Source organism: Coloeus monedula, assembly GCF_965178545.1.
Source record: "Coloeus monedula genome assembly, chromosome: 9".
Lineage (NCBI taxonomy): Eukaryota > Metazoa > Chordata > Aves > Passeriformes > Corvidae > Coloeus > Coloeus monedula.
The window spans coordinates 6,385,951-6,411,540 of NC_138789.1; the positions used below are offsets into that span (position 1 = coordinate 6,385,951).

Consider the following 25,590-nt stretch of genomic DNA (forward strand, 5'->3'; position numbering starts at 1 on the left):
AACAGTTAAACCATAACACTCAGAGTTATGACTCACATGAATTTATAGGAAAATGAAAGCACATGGATAGCATCAGCTCCATAAAATGTGATTACACAGTTAAAGGACATCTGTTGTTATGTACATTTCAACATAAATTAGGTTATGTACTTTCAGAGCAAGAGAGACACTGAACTCAGGACGGCAACTTCAGAGATTCTACCACATTTTTCATGTAGATTTAAGTTGCTGTGCAAGAGAGAGATTGGTCTGTCATGAAATAAGGAACTCATCTTGCTATCAGTGAGTTCAAGAACTATTATGGTCAAGGTGGGACTTGTACTGAGTGTCAGCCATCAATGTAGGTCACTTCTAAAATTATCAAACTGAAATACAAGTATTTAATTTCTGACTGCACAAAGATTTGTATTTCTGGTGGGTTTGGGTTTTTTTCACTCAGTAATGATCTGTCCTTCAGAAACCCAAATCCCTGCTCCAACTGGTACATTAACCTGTAGCCTTTTCAAAGGAATATTATGTCCCTTTTGAGATGCCACATTTCAAAAGCTGAATTCTAGGAAATTGCAGAAGCACACAATTACTGACACTTGTTGCAATGAACCTGAGAAGTGAATCTGCATTTTGAATATAATCACTCTTTAAAAAAAGGGCTACCTTTAAAAACAAAAGCACATTTCAAACATCTGCAGAACATATCACTGGAATTCTACCTCTCCTTCCTGGTTAAATATCAATCCCAACACAAAAAATCCCTTTGTTCAAATAACATTAAGCCTGTAACATAAATGATTGAAAGCCAGGAAATTCAGTGTTATTGGTGTCACTCCATCTCTAGCTCCCACTATTGGGAACAAAACTGTCCCTATGAAATAAGCAATCAAGACCTGTAAAGGGAGACTACAGTAGGCATACCTTTACCTCAGGAAGCCCCAAGGAGATGATGTAAGAAAAAGCCCTTACAGGGCACAACACTTGGCTCCCACTGCCAACCCTGTGGGTTTAGTAGAGCAAGATAAAGCTACAGGAGCCAAAAGAAAAAAAAAATATGACACTAAAGAGACAAGTTGCTATGGCTGACATATGCAATCAAAAATAGAAGAAAAAGCAGCCTTATGTTCTGATATCCTTTGAGAACAGTATCTGAAATGCCTCTGAGATCTTGCATAATTATCTTCTTGCAGCAACTATGAGTGAAGATTATGGGATTTAGTGGTTTTATTTTTCTAATTACTCTTCCTGCCAGTTAATCCAGAGTCACAGAGTTCTGTGACTCATGCTTCATGGCAGAGGACTGGACACTTATGTGGAAAATGTAAAACACGGAAAAAGAAAAACCCAGCAATTAAAAAAACCCCAAAAATCCATGTACTCAGTTATCCAGGAGTTTGAAAAGGATCTAAATCCACAAGTTTGAGAGTGCAAGCCAACTCCTAGTTACAAAAAGTTATTTATCCACTGGGGAAATTATTTCATGATTGTCTCCTGCAAAGTTTTTTTGAACCTCCCTCTGAAACAGCTGGTAACACTGGATTAGATAAATCAGCGTTTACAGAAGAGATTCACACGCTTCCCTAAAACCTAGATAGACTAAATCATACAGATAGTTTAAAGTCACAGAATGATGGCCTCTGCTAAGGAATCCACAAGTTTGATGTGGCTCTACTAAAGTCTTTTATCAATATCTGCAATAAAAATCCCATTACACAACTAACACAATAGGCAGAACAAAATTCAGCATAAATCCCACAGCTGTGAATTTAACAGGGATGAGAGAAGGTTTTTGTTTACAGAGCAAACAAGCAATGTACACAAGAAATAGGTGGGAAGAACAGGGCTGGGCCACCTTTACTTGAATCCATTGTCATGGTCCATCAGCTGTCTGAGACAGGCCTACTCATATTTCTGCAGACCTGTAACATTTCCTAAAATCATGGATATACAGTACTTAATCCATCATTAACATCCCAGCACGGACAAGTCTGTCCCTGGCTGGCATCAGTGCTGCTCCCAATGACACAAAAGGGGAACTGTCCTGCTGGCTTGAGTCAGGCCCAGCTCAAGCTCCCACTCCAAATGCAGAAGTGGCAATCCCAGTGCTAAATACTGACACGTGCTGCATTACCTGCGTTATAGTAGAGGTCAGGTCTTTCCAGAATATCCCCTTCATGGATGTAGGGCTCAATGGGATCATCACCATACAGGTACTGCTCACTGTCATCCATCTGCCGACTCTCCACCATCTCCAGCCACTGCGAGTTGTGCCATCGAAACTTCTCTGTCTGAATTTTTTTAGCCCATTCCTCATCATATTCCTGTTAAAAATCACCACACAGTGTTTTAGGATGAGCTCTAGACAAAGCTGGTGTAACAGGAAATGGCAGGGGTATCCAACATCAGCAAAAGATGCAAGTTCAGGGCCCAATGACTTAAATGCTCTACTCAGTTGCACATTCTTTGAACAAAGAAGGGATTTTGCAAGCACTGGGCATTATTCTGGTTTGTGATGCAGTAGTACAATCTTCCCTTCATGGTTTGGAACTTTACACCATCCAGAAAAAACTCCTGCTTTGAACAGAACAGTTCCATCATCAGTCTCCTCATTTGGTTTAATTAAGAAGACCCAATTACTGCCAATCTTCAGGGGACTTTTCATAATTAATTATTAACACTGGCCAAATATGGTGCACATCTTCATTAGATGAGCATTTACTAGGACAACTAGTTGCTAAAAAAATAAATTAAAGAAAAAGGCTGTGATAAAACCAATACACTTATTTTATTTCATGAGCTCCAGCAAGAATTTAATTTTCAACTTCATGTCAAATTTTATGTATAATGTTGAACAGCCACAAAAATGGTACACAACTAAACTCTGAGAGGAACTTCTCCAGAAAGCTGAGTAAAACAGGATATAGGTTCCAGTCACTATGGAAAAACATGTAGGCATCAAATTTCAATCTGGATTACAGCCTAATTGCACTCAAGTGGTGTGATATTCCATATAGAGGAACATCAGCATGAAGTGACATAGCTATGGTCACTGCAATCAGCTGTTCAGAGAAGGATCTTCTAAACAGGGCAGACTTTGTGGGCTGGTGATTACCACTGAGGGAACACTGACCCATGGATAACACTCAGTTCCTCAATCCTACTGGGAAGATAGGGCACAGTTTTCTCTAGGAAATTCATCAGCATATGAAATCTGCAGATGGTATCAATTTGGGAATAGTCACAAATCACGCACCATGATTAGTGCTTTTTTAAACCAAAGTACTGTGAACAAGGATAACATCCCTAAGCAGAATGTTTCTTCTTGTGGGAAGAAATATCCTTATGAAACACATCCCACTCCACTGTATTCTAACCTAACTACAAAGGAGAGAAAAGTTGAAAATAATTTCTTAACTCTCATGGTGGTTAACACATGATCTAGACAGACTTTCCTGAGAGATCTAAGCTGGAGTAGTTTAAGGCTTTAAAAATCTGTTTTACTTAGCTCTGAACAGGAAAACGACACAATTAGTGACAACGCCTTGGTTGTGGAAGTGGTAACTTCTTAAATTGCTCCTGCTAGACATGCCAAAGTAGATCTGTCTACAACAAGAGGCCATAAAATGGCAGAGAAGGCAGAATAAGCTGGCTTCGTGGCTCATGTTAAACTTCTGAAAGCCCTATAGTCTGAACTTGAGGTCTTAAACTGACTTAATATTCAACCAGCCGTGTCTTCACTGCTATAATATGTGTTGCACAGGTAACACTCTCTACCCTGTGCCTTTTCCACCTTTTGACTGGTGGCTAACACAAAAGCCAGCTGGCCCTGCCAGAGGCTTCTCTGAAATTGCCAACAAGTATCTAGAACATCCAAGATTTCATTATTCTCAATTTCTCCAATTCCACCTCTGACCAACGCTAATTCCTAGACCTTGCTAATTCCACTCCTCACCATCCTGACACTCCTGTTCAGTGATCCTGTCCAAAACCTGGTGTCTTGCAGAACTTCCATACCCAGAGCAGGTCCCTCCTGTGGGATCTATAGATATTCTCAGTGCCTAGGGGCCTCAAGCAAAATTCTATTTTCTGTCTATCAGTATTACAGCAGCCTTAGGGAGGGAGAAAAGACAAGACAAAAAAAAAAAACCCAAACTACCAAAACCCAACAAACACCTCACACTGTTTGCATAAGAACACCTCAGGCTATTTCTTGATTTTTTTCCCCCCCCCATCTCCACTCTTGATTAAAAAGAAAAGTTAGAAGTAACAGTAAAAACAAGAATGTCCCTGGAAAAAGCAAGCTCATCACTGAGATTTATAAATAAACCATAAAAAAAAAAAAAAAAAAAAAAGATGACAAGGAGTGACTTTCAATGATGACACCTAACCAGCATCCTGGAAACAGCTCCTTTGCTGCATCTGCCAGAGCTAAACCCTGGACCAGCTATTATGTCAGCCTCCAGCAGTTGTGAATTACTTACACGCTTTAGAGAAACATCTTGTAACTGCCAGAAATCATACTGCAGTCTTAAGAACACTTCCCAGAAATCATGATTGCAAAGAAGTGGGGGAAAAGAAACGAATTTAACAAACAGCAAATTAGACTAACCTCTGTGGAAGCTGAATCCCTTTGACATTATCCTGTTTACCTTTAGAAGTTCTCAAAAGCCAAAAAGCCATCAGCTAAATCACCTAATTCCCATTTACCATCATTGCACTTTGAAAACACTTGAATATTCCCAAAGTTACAACCCTAAACATATCCCACTTCCTGACATCAGAGTTCCTTTCCACACCTGTCTGAACATGCTGAATTTCTGCCAGAAATAGACATCAACTTCTTATATCCTTCTGCAAAAATCAGTTAACATTTCTCAGATTCTAACTGATTTTTCCTTTCGATGATGACAGCAGGGCAGAATATTCCTATATATTCTACATTTCCCACCCTATATTAAGAGGCTTAAGACTCCCAGGTATTTTTCCTCAATCACTCATCTAAATTTTGGAAAATGGGATTAGCAATTGAATAGCACGTTACTTAAAAACCACAATTTATCCATTCAAGTAGTTTGGCAATTTTGTTCTTGTTGCTCATTCCCAGTGAAAAAGCAAGGTACAAAATATTACAAAGAAGTGACTGCACCAGAATTAGATCAATGATCAGTTTTGTCAGGAGTTTCATTCTGGCAGCAATCACAAAAGGAAGATTTGCAATAATCTAGAAAAATTTACATAACCTCAGCACAAAAAAAAAGTTCATTTAAGTACTGCTAGATCAGGAATGTGTCTGTAGGTTTTCCACAGAAATATGCAGAACCACCACTGGGTAAATGATTAATAGAACAACATCAGAATGGAAGAAAACCTGTAAATGCAGGACCAGAGCCAAAAGGCACAAAGAAAGCAAATTAAAGACATGTAGAGCAAAACTATTTCCTAAAACACTGCAAGTCTTCCAGTAATTATATTTTGAGTTATTAAAACCTTTTTTATTTTTATTTTGAGGGTTTTTTTTAACTTACAAGCTTACTTGACAAGTTTTGGTTGGGCTTTGGGTTTTAAACACATGAAGCACCCTTTCTTTACAAAGGAATTCCTGCAACAGTGAAACCAGAAAACTAAAAATCACGGAGATACAGCCATAGCTTTGAGCCCTCCAGTCCTTTTAAATGTTAGGCTACTGGAAAAGCACTGCAAGGGAGAATGAGAAGGTGAACAGAATGTGCCTAGTCTCCAACACCACCCCCCTCAAACACTGCAGTCATGGTCAGAAACTTAAAAGGAGGAATTCTGAAAGCTGATTTTATTCTCTTTGGAGCTCCCTGACATCACTGTTTTTAACATTCGGTTTCCATAAATCCACAAGTGTCATAGAAGATGTATAGCTCAACTCTGGGAGGAATGTGCCATCCTTTTTGAAGTTCTACTTCCAACTTTGTTTACTACTGAACCATTGAAATATTATGAAGCGTTAACTGGCCTATTATCAGAGAGTGTCTGTTCCCTATCAGGGTCCCCTTTGTCACTGGCTTCCGTCACACCTTGTATCTGATTAACACACTATAGGATAACATAGAGCTACACAGATCTGCTTTGTGTTCTTTCACAGCTGATGAAAAACAGATTTTCCTTTTCACTTTAATGTGGTTGCCCTTTAATTGGGTCTGTAATAGGGTTCATTTGATGTGATTCCTCATACTGAACTGAAACTGCTATACAATAAGTAGAATGCTCATTATGTTCAAGGCTGTACTTGGTGATATGTTACACTCTTCATTATTTAACCACCCCAAAAATACCACTGTTCACATAAAAGATTAAATTAACTATTTATTAAGAAAGAAGATATTTATCTTGTCTAGCTATCCAAAAGTTAGGCATGTGATTTTAACTACGTGCCTCTATAAACCAAGGAGAGAAACAGATGTTAGGGATCACCTTCTGCAGGTGTCTACCACACCTACCTTAGGGAAAGTACCACTTGGGCAATTCCTTCAGAGGCCAGGAAAAAAAAACAAACCTCCTTCCACCACTTACACCTGTGAAACCCAGAGTCACTGCTTCACAATCAGCTTCCTCACTTAATATATTCTGACAGGAAGCTCAGAGAAATCTGAGAGCTGAAACTAACAGGAAGACAAAGAAAAAAGAGTAACCATTAATGCCCTCTAAATTTAAGTGACTACATAAAATGTAGGGCACTCCAAAAGCTGTCAGTAGCAGACTAGAGAAACTTTTTTTTCCTCCCCTTTGGAGGAATGTAAGGTATCTCATTGGCAACCTGTTATTTAAGTAACAGATCAGTGTTTCGGCTCATGTTCCTAGTCCTACAAGTCCAGAGAGCAAGCACCAATGCTGAAAGGGAATCTGTCCAAGATAGGTATAATGTGAAGACAAAAACAATCAGGACACTCTTGCCCTATCTAAAGCTGCCTGTGGTTACTCTGTTGCAGGCAGAGCCACAGGAGGCTACCAGCACCAAAGCAGACTAATGGCATATTTAACAATGAACAGAGAAAACATGTCAGCAGTTCAGCTGCAGCCCCAGTGCCTCGCTGCCCTTCAAACCACCCCTCTGTTTTCACATTTGCTACAGGATAACAGGGGAACAAGATGCACCACAGAAAGGGCATCTTGTCAAGTGACGGGAGAACCTTTTTTCCTGGAGTGGCTACAGCACCCTTCATGGAAAGAGGACACCAAGCTAGAGTCAGAGGTTATCTCTTCCCAGAGTATGCTGCCTATTCAAATAAAGCCCACACCAAATCCCTGTGGTCTGCTCTTTCTTGACTCTAAGAGAGCTGGCCAACATCTCACACAGCTGGCCCCAAATCCCAGAGCACAGAGGGTTCACAGCACATTCCTGCTTCTTATGAGAAATTCCAGCATTCCCATCATGGAGGATTTCTATCAGAGAGTTTAGCTAACAGGGAAAGATGCAAGCTGTTCATTAATAATGATTTCTATAAAAGGCAAACATTATTTGCCATTCATTACAAATACCCAGGGCAAAGAACAAGAGCTGAAAAAACACCTTAGCCAAGAGGCTCTTCCTAAATCCCATAGCTACAATGCTATCTAAAAGATGTTTTACTCCTGCAGGAAGTATTGTGATCCATTCTTGATCACCAGAGAAACAAGATGGTCCTGCAGGTCTGGATTTGAAGCTGCAAAGACAGTGAACAAGAATCAGGGGAATGGGGGAGGGTCAGACTTCAGAGTCCAAGGACCTGATGATGATTAATATCCTTTAAATAAATGAGGAAAATAATTGGACTGCGATTAAACTGAGCTAGGAGCAGAGAAAGAATAAGAAACCTGAAGATTAGTGGCCCCCTTGGCTCTTGATAATGTTGCCCAAGGTGAATAAGAATAAGAATAAAACCATCTCAAGTAAGCTGACATCTCTTTCCACAAGCGTGAAGTTGCAGTTGTCTAGGCTTCTGAAGCAAGGGAAAAGGGAAATTAATTTGCTTGAGACTCCTACACCAGCTGCTGATTTCAGGCTTTCAGCTAAGCTGTGAGAGCTGCCCCACTTCAGGGGTACAAGTACACTGAACTAGCTGCTTGCTGCCAAAAATCAGCACATGACTGAGACTGAAGCATCCCTAAATCATCAACTCAGACTTTTTTTGACAAAAGGGGTACATTGCTTCCCCCAGTGCAAAGCTGACACTGCCCAGTATATACTGTGCTAAAGCAGCACATCTGTTTCAGTTCATCAATGGCAGAGTCCAGCCAAGCTGTATTAAACAAATCATCACTAGTGTAACATTTCCATAATTTCTATGACAATTACTTTACTACAGAAAGCATTTCTCCCCTAAGGCTTATAAGCCATGTGATTTTCTCCAGCGCTATTTCAATCACAGTATATACAGCTCATTGATGAGTGAAAGAAGCATTTGTCTCTCTGAGTAGAAATTATTTTCACATCTATTCCCCAACATTTATTTTCTGATTTCCATCAGAGGACCTACTCCTGTCAGCATGTGTGCAACAAGAAGACTGAAAAGTGAAGGTTTGCTTTTTGTGAACTTAGTACAATTAGTTCCACCATTCTTGGAGACTACATCTGTCCAGACACCTCAGCAGGCACTGCTTGTGTGAAACTGCCACACAACCAAATAACCTCTATGTTTACAGCCTGCTTTAACATTCCTCTGAGCAAAGTGGCAAAACACCTATCAAGATCTGAGCTTCTGATAACTTCCTCTCTTATATTTTCTCCCATCACCATCTAGGATATGTTGCCTTTTTTGCCTGGGATTTTTTGTACTGAGAGACACAAGTGCAACCAGATTACAACATAATTGAGAAAGCAATCAAAGTTCCCTTTGTCTTCCAGAAAAGACAGCACATTATGCTTCCTGTTCCCCTCAGGGCCATGGTGTTTATGCAACTTATAACCCCAACACTCAGATAATAAAGCCAGAAAGACCTTCTTGGAAAAGGAACTCTCCTAACTCACCAGCTAACACCATTCTAAGTGTGGCACTGCTCCACAAATAAAGAAAAATACAATTTACCACCATGCAAGCTGCTCTCAGTATGTGTTTGGTGTCTTCTCTTCACCCCCCAATAACCACAGTATCATATAATTTCTTCCCTTTATTCTTCCTCAAGGCCCTCAAAGTCCTGTCCAGTGCTTTCTGCAAGTTGAAAAGCTTTTCCCATCCATTATCTTAGCACTCCTCATTGACCCATGCCTAGCATAAATATTTGATGATCTTAGGAAGGGAAAAAACCCAAGTACATTTTACTCAGATGGTAATACTGAATACGAAGCTGTATTTTTGTATGTTTATTTTTCTAGATTCTATAAATTTTGCTTAATAATATTACTAGCAATTTTTCACTAACTAGATATTACTGTGCACCTCACTGTAAAGCTTCTCCGTATGAACAAGTAATGTCATAAACACACAAAGTGTGAGTCACTTGGAAATTGCACTGGCCCCAAGGTAAAACAAGTGTTGGATGCACTTGGATTGTCCAGCCTCACCCAGAAGATATAAAAATCCTTCTGCTACTTCCACTGGAGATATCTCTGGAAATAGCTGATCATAGTAAGCTGAACATGATGCCCATCATAAATCAGCACTAAGTGCAAATTCATCTGAATTTGTTTAAATTGAGTTTAAATCTCACCCTTAATGAATATCAACAGCAACTCTGCTACTGGAGCACAATTTTCATTTCATACCTCCACGAAGCAAAACCAGATCCAAATAAGAAGAATTCCAGTACAGAAAATATTATGTCATTTTACTGGTTTAAGGGGAATATTAAATTGGAAGACATTATTGATGAGTGTAACAGAAAAAGGGAAGCTAGACTGTAATATTTTGCAGTGCAAGTTAGGCCTTAGACTACATTAAGCTTTTCAGAGAACAAGCTGCAATACACAATTCAACTGAAAAAGAAACTATGTAGATGACTGAAAAGGCAATAAGGTAGAAAAAGGCACTGCTGCTCTTGACTCAGTAAAGTTCTCTTTAGCTATAAGATTTAATTTCATGACAGTTACTCTATATCCAAAAGTATGTACAGTCAGTACGATCCTCAACAGCACTTTGTAATTTAATATTCTTTCTTTTTTCCAATTTAGCGGTTTAATACAACTGTCCCAAAAGTTTACTGTGATCCATGGATAGTTGGATAAACTAAGTTATGTAGCTAAAGGAAATGTATCCAAGAGGTGAAGACAATATTATAGTGACTGTTCCCCCAGCAGGGAACAGCCAGCATCAGGATCACTGCAACATTTTCTTTTTGAAACAAATTGGCATCAGGCAATGTAGAGAAGCTGAATAAAAGCTGCTTCAATAAAAGCTGCTAAAAGGGTAACAATCCATTTGTTTGGAGAACTAGGAAATAATGAAAGCTTGGCACACTTATGTAATGTGATTAATTTATTTAAGTCTAAAAGCACTCTTTAAAAGTGTAAAGTTAACTAGTATGAATTTTCGAAGTACATACACACTTTCTGGAAGTTTGATGCACAGCCTAATGATTGGTTAATGATCATTATTATCAATGAAATGATTTGAAAGTTGCACATGAAAAATACTCTTAATTTGCAATATATTTAATTATTTTAGAATTCTCTTGTGTAAAGAGGCTCTGGAAGGATCAAGAAAAGCAGACCTACCGCTATGATATCCAGAGTGTTGTCACAAACCTTGCGGATCTCAGCATTTTTATCGTGCATCAGGTCTATAAGATACGCTGGGGCTTCTGCAAAGAAACTGTTAAGGAGAAAAACATGTTTCTTTCTGCTCCCTGCCCCCCCCCCCCCCACGACCCCAGGTTATTCAAACTGCAAATTTCACTAAGAAGCAGAGGCAGGAATTTTTCATGTCATGTAGCAAGAAAGCATTTTTCAAATGTTGGTGCTTTATAGTTACAGAATTAGCAAGAGATCCAACTTTATATTTTTAATTTTTTTTAAGCTAGCAACCTAGGAATCCAAACAGGAGACAAAGAACAACCACCCAGCTGCCTTCTCAGATATTCCACAGAGCTTAAAGGCAAAAAGAACATTAAGAAATATTCTTTTCATTGTTAGCAATGTAATCACTAACTTGCTATCCCTATCAGGGCTCATTCAACCCATTCTGAATTCTTCAATAAAATTTAACATTCATTTAAGGTCCACAGAATTTCAGGCCATGCAACAAATATGTATAATGGTGCTGTGCAAGAAGTTTGCCTATGCTCTGCATACATTCTTCTATGAACAATGAATTTCATTATGATTTACAAAACAAATCCATACAGTAAATCAGACTGGACAGCAACTAATGAGTCATCTGGTCCAGTGATCCCCCTACCTGCTTCAAAGCAAACTAACTTCTAATATTTACTATTACTCTATTACTGTAACAGTCCCTTTACATGCTTAGGCTGCTTGGGTTTTTTCTTCAGCTGAAATAAGTATTTACAAAGAAACCTCTGAGATCATGCAGTTACTGCATGAGAAATATAAGTCAAACACCAGCAATGGCAGATTAAGTGCTGCAAATCTAGATATTTAATCTTTAAAAAGATACGTGTTTCCTTGATGATGACATCTCTGGTGGCTTGGTGGAACACCATCTGATAAAACACATAGATGATCTGGCAGACAAACTCATCATCCTCCTGCTGAGCTGCAAAGAGGAAAAAAATCCACCACAATTTCAAATCTCACAAATAGAAGCTTTTGATGCTTAAAGTTGTGAAGGTGTGGGAAACCCCAAATCTATTAGACTAGAACTCAGAATCAGTCACTAAGGAAGTGACTGCTCCTCCTTCCACATACAAACACCTCCCCCTGCCTTGCAAGGAAACAGCAGTGTCAATTACAGCTCTTGCTTTTCACAAGTCAAACATGGCAGTGTACCGTTTAGAAGCTCAATGAGCGCAGGGATGATTCCAGATTTAGCCAGCAGAGCAGCACAGGAGTCATCCATGGAAACGGTCCCAATCATTATCACCACTTCCAAAACGAGGTCATCCTCAGCAGAACCTGCTAAGTCAGAAGGCAGAAAGTATTACCTTTCTCAGGAATCCTTAATCTACTGGCAGTTGTATTTTTATCTGCAGACATGATTCTATTTTTCAGTGTTAAGTTTTCCTAAACAATCACAAATGATAAAGGTAAACAGACTCTACTCCAAGCACTCTAAATATTTTTTCAGAGACTCTGCTTTGAAAGCCCAACCAAACTTTGTACAGACCTGGTTTTAGCTTATCCTTGAGATATGGAACCAGCTTGTACTCCTTCAGCACAAGTTCCCAGTCCAGCTCCGGTAAGGTCAAATTTGCAAGTGTTCCCAGGCATTCAATCACAAATTCTTCTTCTTCATCATTTGATACTTGAGCTGCTAAATCACCAACATATTCCTGAAGAAAATACAGGAACACCCATTACAAATGAATAATCTGAGTTTCTGAAGAACTCACAAGTCAGCAAAACTAAAGCTAGCTCTCAAAGGAAAACTAAAGAGACTTTATTCCTGAAATGAGGATTAATAAGGCAGTTTCAATTCCAGTTGCTGAATAATCCAATAAAACATTTCAGCACTCTTCCTCTCCATCCTTTCACCTTCAAGGGATGTTTGTTCAAATCGTTTGTTTAAATGTTCCAAAAGTAGTTACTACAATACAGAGTTTGAAAAAGCTCTTAGAAAAAAAGGAAACGAAGATAGAGAATACCATCCTGCATTAGCGGCAGTAATGGAGCTCTTTACCTAAAGATTTTAATAAATAACTACAAGTTTTCTGAGCACATTAACAGGGGAATAATGACTTCTACTTACTCATTTCCTACTGCTTTAAGACAATTTGATAGTCAATCCACATTTTAAGAGTATGTTTAAAATATCCATGATTAGAATGTTGTGTTTTCCTCCTTTCTTTTTAAAGGGTGGCTTTACAGGATTAATATTTAAATATTAAGTATTTAAAATACCCACAAATACAACACACTTGGCACAGTGGGGAAAAAAAAAGCACCAGATTTTGCTGTCTAGGTTCAAAAGCAGAAATTTAGGATAACTTAATTGTTATGATGTTCACCCCAGCAGCTCAGGCTTTTTTGTTTGTTTGCTTGGTTTTGTGTGTTTGTTTTGAAACCCACTGGATAAGGCTTAAGATCAGTTTTCCCCATAGCAGGGGATCCAAACTCTGATCTACTAGCTGAGATAGCCTTAAAAAACAAAACATAAATCACCCCAGGACAGACAAGAAAACTTAAATTGGACACCCTTCAAAACAAACCACAGCAGCTCTCCAGAGCCAGTCTTTTCCAGGAGCATAAAAAACAGAGATCACATTAGGTAGGACCTAATACTTACAATAAACTGGCTTTTAGTTGGCCCATCATGTTGTGAAATATTTCTGATCATCTTCATTAACAACGGATCCTTAAACTTCAAAGCCCGCTTCATTAGCATTTTCAAACCATTTCCTGAAAAAAACCAAACACTTAGAAAATCCTCCAAATAAAAAAAAAAAAATTAGGAAAGTACTGGCTGATCAAAAATTACACACACCCAAAAAAATGCTTTAAGCTTTATAAGTTTAGAAGGAAAAAATAAAGAATCTAGATAGGAACTATTGCTTCTTCCATGTTTAAATTGAAAAGAAAAAACCTGCTCAGTATAAATTCTCCAGCTTCTCTGAAACGACTACTGCGACCATACATCCTGGTGGGACACTAAGTTAGATAAATAATTAAATGCCTCCAGTGTGCTTAGTTATTTATTCAGACTAAGAAAGTTCTAGATCCAAGCCATGATCCTAGCATCGAATGCAGTTAGTAGAGATGCTGCACAGCTGCTGGTCCTAGCACAGACACTTCTCTCCCCATTCCATGGAATAAACACATTGTTATGGTTTTAAAAGTTTATTTACCAAAGATTAATACATGGGAACATACACAGATCTGAAGTACTTGACTACATGGAGCAAATCCCAGTGTTACCATCATGCTTCCAAAAGATCACCCTGCCTACCTAAAAGCTGCTGCTAGCTTGAGCTTCACTTGTACCTTTAATATAAAATTGGATCTCCCTGCTTCCCCTTCTACAGAGCTATGCACAGAATTTTCAAGTGGAATTTCAGGTCACATAATCTCTTGATTGCAATTGTCCCTTTTGAAGGCTAGTAATTGACTGCAGTAGTTCATAGGGAGACAGTTGAGCATAAGTGAAAGTTGGAGCTACTGAGGAATATTGTTTCACTTAAAACTGCTAGTATGAAAATAATGAAACTTTAAAAGCAATCCAGAGCTACTGAAAGAAATGCAGAACCATCTAGACCATGAATCAAAATATTAGAACCCGAAAGAAGCTCAATTAAAAAAAAAAATTAATGGAAAGCTGCAACTGAAAGACATTACTGCTATTCATTTGATACTGGCAGGCAAAACACCGATTAGCCAAAGCTGGATTTTAGGCATCAGGCAGAATAAAATCCTGATGTCTCCATACAGCCATAGTTTCCCACAGCAGAGTGATCAGCCTATTTTCAGGACTGTGTGGAAGTACAAGGGGTGTGGTCATCTCCCTCAAGTATCATTCCTGCCGCCAAGAGCAAATGTGAGGATATGTGGCCATTTGCTTGCAATCATTATCCAAACACATGCATTTCATTTTTTAAAAACACATATATACTTTTATAAATAACTCAAATATACATAATTTACATATGTAAGTATAAACTGTTGTCATCTCAAAACCCCCACTAAAACCTCAGTCCAGTTACCTTCACAGATAAGCTGCACATTTCTTTTGTTGGCAGCAAGGTTAATACAGAAAGAAATAAGTTCTAGGTCAACTCGCTCATCAGGACATTCAAAAAGCATCTTCATTAACTGCAAAGACACACAAGCACACTTGGGTCATTAATTTTTCCAAAGCATTAGAAAAGCAGTGTTATAATATCAACTACAGTACCTTTAAAAAAAATTAATATTCAGCATTTCTACAGGAACAGTAAAAGTTACAAAGGTCAGGGCATGAGATGTATAGTTCCATTATTTAGGGATAACCATCCTTATAAAGTGCCAAAAATGGCAATCACTCATCACCTTAAATTAACTTGGCATAGTTACATTTTATTGCTACCACTGAAATTTTTGTTTTAGTGGTTTTTAGTACTTGTGAATTGATAAATTTGTTTTGAAAGCCTGGGTGAATTTAACACAGGAAAAAACCCCCACAACTTAGTTCCACAGAAAGTCAGATTAATACCCAGTAGTTTAATAGAATTATGACTCTAAACATGTGCAAACAAGTGCAAAATAATTCTATTCTGCTGTGAAGTTACTCCACTGATTGGTAGTTTAGCTTTTATCTGCAGCACTGCTCTTTATCTTTGCAGCTTCCAGCTAGAGCTGAACACTGCCACATCCCAAAGACTCCTCAGTAGTAACCCTATTCTTCTGGTAACATTAATGTAAGTAGACAATCACCTATAATCCTGTTCAAACTGTTCAGCAAACGTCAGTGAATTCCCAGGTGATTCCTAAGGCTCATAACCTATGGATTGCCACCGTTTTACACACCTGGCCCTGTACTATCCATTACATCACAGGCTGGTTATATGGGCTCATTTGGTTCAATAGGAACAGTTTTTGAAATGGCATTTTGAATAGATGAACATGACTAAAATAAACCCATTTCTTTTCCCTCTGGTTCCAATCCTGGCAGACAAGCTGCACAACTCTCAGGGCTGTGGGACATCACCCTGCTTGCTTCTAAAACCCACTCAGTTCATAAGACATGTTTAGATTATAATGCAAAACAGTGTGGCGACAAAGCTGAGATTACTGGAAGAGGAAACAACTAAACCTAAAGTTAAGGAGGATATAAGGTACAAAAACTGTTGCTCAGCTTGTGTCAGAAAGGGAGGGAGAAGAAAGCAACAAAAAATCATTAATTTCAATGATTAACTAATCATTAAATATTTGTGTGCTTGCCCCCTGGTGGAAAGACAAGTTTGTAATGCATCAAAAGCTAGAGAAAATAGGTTAAGAGTTCATTTAAAGAGGAGAAAATAAAAAGAAACAATGGGATTGCAGGAATTCCCTCCAAAGCATTTTACTCCAGACATTCTGTATGTTTACCTATTATCAGATAGAAGGCTGTCATTCCAAATGGACCCCAAAAAAACCCCAAATAAAAAACTACATTACAACATAGCTATTTATGTCTTTCCTGAGACTTGCATGTACTCATTTAAAAGCTATCATTGATTTCTTCCTCCCTTTCTTAAAAAGGTAAAATCAGAGTTCTCTAGCTTGTTTTAAGAACTTATAAAATCTCTACTTTATTAAATCCTTAAGCCTGACAGTCACATAGGAGGGAATTAACAGAGAAGAAAATTGCCACTTAACAAGTTGAACACGAGCATTCAAAAGTCACCCCCTGCGACTCTTCTGTTACAAAACCTTTAAAAACAGATTTTTAAAACCCTTCAAATAATTTGAAGGGAAACATTCTCATTACTTACACAATACAAAATCTGTGGAAATTAAATGTTTAACAAGATGGGATTACACTGTTAATTACTGAACTACTTCTCTATAAAAAGAAAAAATATATCCAGTTTCAATTAAAGCCGTTCAAATTTTAAAATAATAGTTTCATATGAGTTCCATGTTTCCCATTATGTCTTCATTTAATTTGATGGCTTCTTGTGCCACTTCAAAAGGAAGAGTAATTGCTGCCAAATAGGAAATATTAAAATTAAATTTGTTCTGCTTTTACTATGTCCATTGTCATCTTTTACTGATTTAACAGGAAGGCAGTAAAAAGACTGCAGCATGTGCAATGAAGAGGCAGTAGTGTTCAATCAGACAAGTCCCATATTGAGTATCAGATACCACAGACCAGGACTGAAATCACTGTGTCTAGACTCTCTGGCACCTGCCTTCACTTATTTACCAGTGACCAGAGGCCAACCCCCACAGCTCTCTGTTCACATACACCTCTGTCCAACCCCCTCCCCAAGCCTAGCTCCAACATCTTTGAATGATTATGCCAGAACTGCATGCCTCAGGAATCTCTCCTGAGTGGCTACTCCCCAACTCTGCTGTTTGAAGTGATGCTCTGGTTTCTGAACTTCAGCAGATAATGGCGGACAGGAGCAAAGGGGGCTGTCAAGAGAGGACGTTTACCAGCATTAAGCTGAAAAGAAGCTTAGAGATCAAAGAGAGGCCAAACAGGACAAGCGTGGTGGAAAACATGTGGGCAGCTTTGGAGAACCTTGCACACCGCTCTGCGGTGTAATATTAAATATCACCATGACATCACTGCCTAACCATGCCCTTTGATTGGCCAGGTTATTACCAATAAAGGCTTTTATAAGCATCTGGATGGCATTTGCACCTATTTAAACAAAACACGCATTGCTGAGGTCTAAACAAGAATGAACTGTTAATACTCGCTTTTAACTGTTACTAGAGTAGCACCCACTAACTCCTGCAATCCACAAGGATGTTTACCCGGGACAGCACGCGCGAGCCCTCGGCAAGCGCTTCACGCAGTCAGAATTACTACCGGGGGCTGATTTTTCCAAGCGCTTTCTACAACAGCTAAACATTCATTATTGAGTATTTGACAGTCTAGATGAACACCCTTCCTCAAAAAGAGACAAATGCAGACAAAGTTTATACCACTACTGAAAAGAGATTTGGGGTTTCCTGGGTAAAATTATATAGCAGTGAGTCCTTTTAAAACAGTAATTTTCTTTTCCTGATGCCTTATCCACTTCCCAATGCTTTCTATCTGTCTTCTTGATAACCATCCCAATTTTGAACATTCATTAGTAAAATTTAAGCTCTAGCTGCTCAACTTCTTTTTGAACTGTTGGTGGACATGACCTGTGAAGCATCAACAGCCATAGTAGCCAAGGCTACTTTCCAATTTTGTTGTTTACTTCACTAAAGCCCAGTGAAGGCAGCAGACTTGTTTCCTGCTCCACGAGTCTTGGGATACAGCTCTGTAAGCACTGGGGGTCCAAGAGTCATACCAAGATTCCCTGAAAGCACATCACAAGCAAGTCCTGAGACACTGCTGCAGGAATTCGAGTTTGGCCAGTAACTGCTCAGAACAAATCAGGTCCCTTATATTATGCAAATGCCTTAACAAATAATTGCTTCTTGTGGTAGAAAAGACAGTCAGCAGGATGCTTACAAGACCACTCTGTGACATACATGAGTTATTCCCACCAGTTCTCCCCTCTCTATTATCCAAAACCATCTTGTATGTGGAAAAACTTCACCGATTTTGTCATGACATAATGACCAGAAACATTCTGATAACTTTCCATGACTACTTTCCACTCTGGAAGAATTTGATGTTAAAAACACATTTGGCAGGAAAGAAGATACCATGGTGCAATTCTGAAAAAGCTACCAGAGAGCTTTTACATTTAGGCAACACAGGCTTTCTCAACTCCAGCCTCACCAGGGCTGAGAAAAAGACCAGTAAGAGAAGACTTAGTACTTTAGAATAAAACAAAAAACCCCAAACCAACAAGAAACAACGAAACACATGCACATAAAAAACCTAACATACAAACAAAACCCCAAACCCCATGATATTGTCTGTGCTTGATTCAATGAGTTAAGTAAGAAAATGCAGCCTGAAAGATCAGTGAAGAGCCTTCCACAGTCATCAAGACACCCTTGTTGTACATGTCTGCAGTTGGAAAAGGAATTGTCATGTAGCAATGTTACCCTCCTTGGCTGGTTTCCAGTTCATATCCTGCAATACTGGAGACACTGCAATTTTGATGCCCACTGGGATCAGGAAAGAATGCCTTCTAAAACTGCAAAGGAAATACTTTCCACTACATTCCCTAAGGACCTGCTCTGCACAAGCTTTAATCTCTCTGAAGCATTCCTGATCTTCTGTAGGAATCCACCAGGTCACCTGTAATTTCAGCAGTTCATTGGTGCAGCTCAAGTGTCAGCAGCAGTGATAGAGACCATGTCACCTCTGCTTTTGCTGGGGACCATGAAAACCCAGAAGAACAATCCCTGCCTGAGGACGAGGTGCTTCACTGTGAGCAGCACCGCGGCTGTTCCCCTTGTCACCTGCGGGTGTCAGCGCGAGCTCTGCCATGAGCGAGGAACTGAGTGCACAAGGGAAGATGGATTTTATCAGCTCATCACATACCTGTGGGATACAGTCTGTGTATGCAAACATCGATTTAAAGCAGTCGTCCATGCTTATGTGATACAGAATGCAAATCGCTACTTTTTTGTTATTTTCGTTTCCTACAAGGAGAAAAAAAATATATTAATAGAAGTATTTTTAGCTGTTGTTAAACACTCAAAAGAGAAAAATGAAAAGCAGAACAATCCTAGCTAATAGAAGGAAAATTTAAATCAGAAATGGCACATTAGTGAAAGGGTCTTGGCCTGGCCTAGCCAAATGAACCACATATTAGTGCAAAGAGGGAATCAGGGCAATGGTAAATATTCCTTCCTCTTCCCAGCACCACAAAACACTTTCTTAATCCCACTTTGCAAGGAATATATTTTGTGAAAGGAATGCTCGATAATGACTGGCCATCCTGAGAAAGGCTTAATCAGTTTCCAGCTAGAAAATTAAGATTTAGCTGTGGATATACCTATTGAAATAACAAGCTTGTCTCAAAGTGAAATAACAAAGAATGTACCAACGCCAGAAAGAAAAATAAGAACTACTACTAAGAGGTGTTGTAGAAGGAATCCACTGCCTTTCGAGCAAATCACATACTGTTGTTTTACTATCCTAAATGACAGTATTATCCCATCAGTGCCTTTGTGTTTCATACACATCAAAAACTACGTGAGTGTATTTTCATATTAATATTTACCAAAGAGAAAGACTCTCAAGAAAAATTGGAGCAGTTAATGTGAGTGGGGTGTGAAGTATTTAACCGAAAGGTTCCATAAAATCATCTTACACAAACATACAACTGTTTAAGAACAACACAGATGAATTTGTTTCTGACTTACTGCTCAAACCCAGACTGAGCATTCTCAAGTTCTCCTCTAGCCCTATATGAGCAGGATACTGGCTATATATGGGATAAAACCACCATTTGAATGTTTACATTAGTTAAACCAGGATGTTAAGGAGGTCACCAACTCAAAATTCATTCACGGTTCTTACACAATGCATCAGCAATACCCCACCCCCCACTTCTACTTAAGCTAAGTCAGAAAATTCCTGTCTAATAATTTGGCAAACACAAAGACGTCAAACAGCAACCAACACAGTGAAACCTTCCTTCTGCATACATCACTGGGAGCTGGAATTTCCTTTAAGCAGCAAGGATATGATGCCTTTATCCTAAGAATGAGCCTTTTTCAAAACTGAACTATCAGAAGAGACCTGTGAAACCCCTCCGGCAGTCGCCATACAAGTGAGTGAAGTATTCTTAGCCATGTCTAACCTAAAATCATAGCTGACCTTTCAAACCCTTCTAGAGTCTTAGCTGCTCAAAAAAAACATAACTGGTACTATAATCTTCCATACATTTAACAGCTGGAGGAAGGATAATGCCCAAATGTGAAAGCTATTCTGATGATTACAAAAATAAAAGCACACAATGTACCAGCAAACAAAATGAAGTGTGTGTTATCTTTAGTGCTTCTCCTGTTACTGGTCATCTTACCTACCTATTCACTTGCAGTAGCACTGTGAAAACAATAATTACATGAAAAAAACTTCCCACACATACAAGTAAAGGCTACTTCTATACAAATTTAGAAGTTTACAGAATAAATTATTCCTCCAAATTTCATGGGTCTAAGGAAAAAAAATAATCTGTTTATACTGCTCTTAACACTTCACTCCATGCCTGTATTCAGGACTTAAACACAAGACTCAAATTACAATTACACTTACCTGGATAATACAGGAACAGTGTGTGAAGTAAAAGGTAGGGCAGTATAAAAGAGAGAAAAGATGCCCAAAACACTAACAAGAAAAACTGGAATGAAGTTAGACCAGAGCTTCAGCACATATGAACTGGCAGACCATTAACAAGAACGATGCTAAATTTTACTGTTTAACCTCTGTCCTTCATGGGTTTTTTTCCCCCTCATTTTTGCAAGTTTCATTTGCGCTAACATAAAGCATCAGCTAAGGTACAGTTTTACATTTGGTAAGCTTACCAGCTTCCAGATATTTGGAAATATTAGTGGCTTATTTTCAATTATAATAGGCTGATATAATAGTAAAGGCCTTCTGTTTTCTTTTTTAGAAGAAACTCTGCACGATTTTCTAACCCCTTTTTTTCAAAGGTCCAGCTGGTCACAATAAACTTTCTGATGCCTGGACATCACCTTTGCTATCAGTGCTAAATGACAGCACTACCTTGGTTTCAAAACTACCAAAAATAATCAAAAATCCCCAGATACTCAACCTGAAGTGTGAAGACTATCTGGAATTCAAATAAACTTATTTTATCTTAATGAACTCCTAAGAGCTGGTTTTTAACGAGTGGCACTTAAATCATTCTCCAAAAGTATGTTCCATAAAGTAGATCTCGTGACACACAAAAGGCAAAGACAGCTACAGTTTCAAAGAGAAGAACTGAATTTAAATTCCTCCTTACTGTGCAGTTATCTGACCAATTTTCCCTGAATTCCCCCATCCTATTGTCAATAGAGGGAACAGAGAAGGGTTTAAAGCATTTAAATCAGAGACATCTTGCACAGCCTCAGCAAGGAAGTACTTTTCAATTGTGAGTAAAACAAGTGAATTCTATTAACTTGATGAGAAAAGTAAACTACAGAACAAACTAAAAGAAAACAGCTTGCAACTAACCCACCTTTTAAGATTTTAATGGTGTATGCATTTTAATTTGATTTTAATTTCCCAGAAAGGAAGAAATTTCAGTCTGATGTCTGCAAGTTTCACTGTTTTGCTTTCCCTATGGATGCACTTTGGGGAAGGAAAAGCAGAACCTCCTGACTTTTTCAGTTCTCACGCAAAACAGCAGCAACTCCTGATCCAAAGAGTCAAAACATTCCAGGAAAATCAAGAGAAGGTGGCTGTTTCTAAGCACATGATTTAACACAAACTGTTCATCTTGTGCTCAGCTGGGAAGGATACACCCTGTTGGAAAGTTGACTGGAGACCAGGCAGAACCAGTTTGTTGAAGATTAGGAAGAGAGCAGATAAAACAGTTAAAGAACTTTGAACACCAAGCATCACCTCCAGGCTGAAGGTTACACAAAAGTGTAAGAAGTGACAGATTGATAAACCTACCAAGCCAATTCTCAACTTTTTACATTGGTACTTCCCTTCCAAAAATATAAACTGGCATCTGTTAACTATTACTTCAATATGTCAGTACCAAGCTTCCTTTTTCTAATTATTTTCTACTCATCTGAATGCTAATGAATTAACCCTGAGTCAAGCATTGCATAAAGACTTGGCTGTAAAAATTTCAAACCCTGCCCAGCACCTGGCTGGAAAACAGCTTTCCAATGCATGCAAGTGATACCTTTTTGCTATTTTTGACCACTGCTGAAGGCCACACGTGAAAAAGCAGACATTGCAAGGAAGACTTCCTTATGACTGCATACAGTAGGCATCAATTATTGCCCTAACTAGAAAAAGCAAGACAAGAAAGAAAAACCAGATCTCTGCCAAACATGTTCATAAAAATCACCAAAGTTCTGGTGGAGTGCCAGAAAATTGTGGCCTACAAATGCTGATAGTTTTGAGCATCAAGGTTTTTATGACTGAAGGTGGAATAGCCAAACAGCCTAAAGCAGTAAGGGCAGCCCTGGAAAATAATGGCCTAGTCATTATGGATTCTTCTGGTATTTATGGCAATAAAACATGAATCATAATGAACTCATTGGATATTAAATGTGGGGGTCATGAGCACTTTGATAGGATTTCCACAAGAATCTACCATTAATTAAGCAAATAATTATTTGAAAGTGTAACTGAATTAGCCTTAGTTCTTACACTGCCATTCCTGAGAAATTGGTCATTCCCAGCTGAGTGCAGTTAATGCCTTAACAAACCAGTCATTAACTGCAGTTACTGATTTTGTGGGAATTATTGTGTTATAAAATACACTCAACAGTTTATAGAAACAATACTTAGATTTTTTTTTTTTTTTGCAGATGTAGTTCAGCTGGAGCAGATGGGATGGAAAAATATCAGGTCCCTGGGGCTGTTTTCACAACTAGTTTTCTGCAAATTAGAGAGGGAAATAAATACATGATGGGTTCTGAGTTCAAAATGGCTTCAGATTTTTAGCCTTTGAACATTAATAAGAAGCCATGTGCCAGTTCTGGGGACCAATGCCTGAATTCCATGTTTAGTTCTTACTATGGTTAAAGATTTAAATGGAATTAGTAGCAGAAGCTAAAGAAAAAAAAAAAGGGTTTCTTGATCACAAGATCAGGCCTACATTTTGGTTCACTTTGTGAGCTTAAAATAAAAAATCATCCATTAGCTCCATGACAAAAAGAGAAACCCTAGAGCTGTAAAACTGAATTGCCAGTCTCAGTTGCAGCAACAGCATTCAGTTTTCAAATGCTAAAGTAAAAATGAGAATATAAATTATGGACTAAATTATTCAATATAACACTATCAGTAAATCAAATAGCTACCTTTTCTAGTGGAACCATCAATGTCTCCACAATAGGTATGAAATATGCCCTATCCCACCCATGTGCAAAACATTAACACCACTAAATCAAAACCAGAACACAAATGAAGATAAATACCTGTTAAAATGGCAGAGTGAATCTTTATTTCACTTTCAAACTCTAACACCCTAACGTGGTCTGCTGCAGAATTAGGCAAGTAAGAAATCTACATTAATAGGAATGCCACAAACTGAGTATCAGATCTATGTACTGCCTCACCCTAATGTCAGAAAACAGCTTAACCAAGAGTTTATTCAAATGTATCCTAATTAGCAGTGATTTTAGGAAAAAAATTATAGAAAGGTATCTCCATTTACCTCTATCCCATATCATTCCTCACAACCAGCTCTGAAACAGCTGGACAAAGTTAGTCCACGTGTGCTTTAGACACATATTGGTTTGATTTACATATGTAAATATAAATCATATTGGATATATCAGTTTATTTTATCAGGAGAACCTGAAAGAATTTTCAAATCTGCTCAGACTCAAGGAGACCAGACATTGTAAATAAAACATTATGATAGTAATTACATACTAATAACCCCTCTTGTGCCACCTTTATGTTATTTGAAACTGGCTTCATACCATAAGCCTAATTTAAAATCTCAGTGTTGCCATGGTTGGGTTTGGGGTTTAGTTTTCTGAAGTTTTTTTCCCCTTCACCCAAAGAACTCAGTATATGCCACATCTGAAACCTGGCTACAATTTTTTTTCTAGGAAACAAAGAAAGAACTATTGTGATGAATCCTAAAGGACTAAAAACTGACTAATTTGAGTTATTTAATGTTGCAACACAGGACAAAATGAAGCTGCATGTCTGGAGTCTCAGGCTCCACTTCTTTGCCTAAATTCCATGCAATACAGACTGAAAAACATTCAGTAACCACCTCACTGCAGCACTGCCACTCAGAAAGACTACACAGCATAGCCACTGGGTAATTAACACACTGCTATATTTAGGTGTGTCCTTTTTTGAGGCTTGCCTTCCTACAGTAAAACATACCTCATTTTTGTTCCTTAGGATGGGCTACAACCAATCATACTCGAACTCACGTGACTTCACACAGAAACTGGAAGCTGATTAGTTGCAATATCCAATATACTTCACAAAGCAGAGAGAAATCAACTGAAAGTTCAGATTAGAGAGAAATCAAGAGGCGATAGGATTATCCCTGAAAGTAGAAGGTAAAGCTACTTCTCTCCACAAAAATATTGCTTTGGGTTAGGCTATGACCAGGAAAGAAAGCAAGAGATAGAAAAAAGAGTTAAGTAGTGTTCTTAGTACTAGAAAGTAGGAATCAGAAAAGGTTCTTAGTCTGATTCAAACCAAGAAAACAGACACTTCCAAAGTAGGTGGAAAAAATTCCAAGCAAAGCTCTTCTTCTAGAAGTCTCCACCAAGCTACATAGATTAAATGGAAATGTACAGGACATGCAGAATTTTTGCCATTTCTGCATTATATTTCATTAAAGTACATCAATTGTGCCAATTAAAATTCCTAGAAAATATTGAGACTGTTCTGATTGAAACACACCCTTCTAATCTGCTTGGAATTCAGTGGGAAAGGAAATAGGTGGAGGTTTTCTGTGTTCCTGGCTCCACAGCAGAGCAGCTCAGCTCTGAATGGATGGTGCAGCTGTATTCCAACATGCTCCTGCTTGAAGAAGGAATAAACCCAATGCAGGATGCTGCCTCTTGCCTTGAGAAAGGGATGATTCACCACTTTGAAATGGAAACTGGCTTTACCAGCGTTTTGAAGATGCTGAAGTACAAAGCTGACGTTCAAATCTACTAAGCCCAAAAAGTGGAGTTAAATAATGGTTGAGCTTTTGAGTCTTCTAGATAGTAAGAATTGAGCTCCATATTATTCAAGCACCAATTTAAAACAGTTTGAAGAGAATATTATCAACTGACAAAGCATTTCT

The 25,590-nt window shown here is 38.4% G+C and overlaps 1 protein-coding gene across 2 annotated transcripts in view; it reads right to left on the reverse strand.

Moving 5' to 3' along the window:
* The window catches only part of KIFAP3 (kinesin associated protein 3), a 66,569-nt gene that overhangs the window by 20,840 nt on the left and 20,139 nt on the right, over nt 1-25,590 (reverse strand). Inside the window, exons 11-18 of one of the 2 annotated variants that reach the window (XM_082286828.1) lie at nt 19,170-19,270; nt 14,749-14,857; nt 13,338-13,450; nt 12,219-12,384; nt 11,882-12,007; nt 11,550-11,648; nt 10,649-10,734; nt 2,123-2,312 (exon numbers count right to left, since the gene is read on the reverse strand). In XM_082286828.1, the coding sequence (XP_082142954.1) occupies nt 2,123-2,312; nt 10,649-10,734; nt 11,550-11,648; nt 11,882-12,007; nt 12,219-12,384; nt 13,338-13,450; nt 14,749-14,857; nt 19,170-19,270 (990 nt within the window). Of the gene's footprint in view, nt 1-2,122; nt 2,313-10,648; nt 10,735-11,549; nt 11,649-11,881; nt 12,011-12,218; nt 12,385-13,337; nt 13,451-14,748; nt 14,858-19,169; nt 19,271-25,590 lie in introns of both variants that reach the window. The other variant, XM_082286827.1, reaches the window with a different exon arrangement.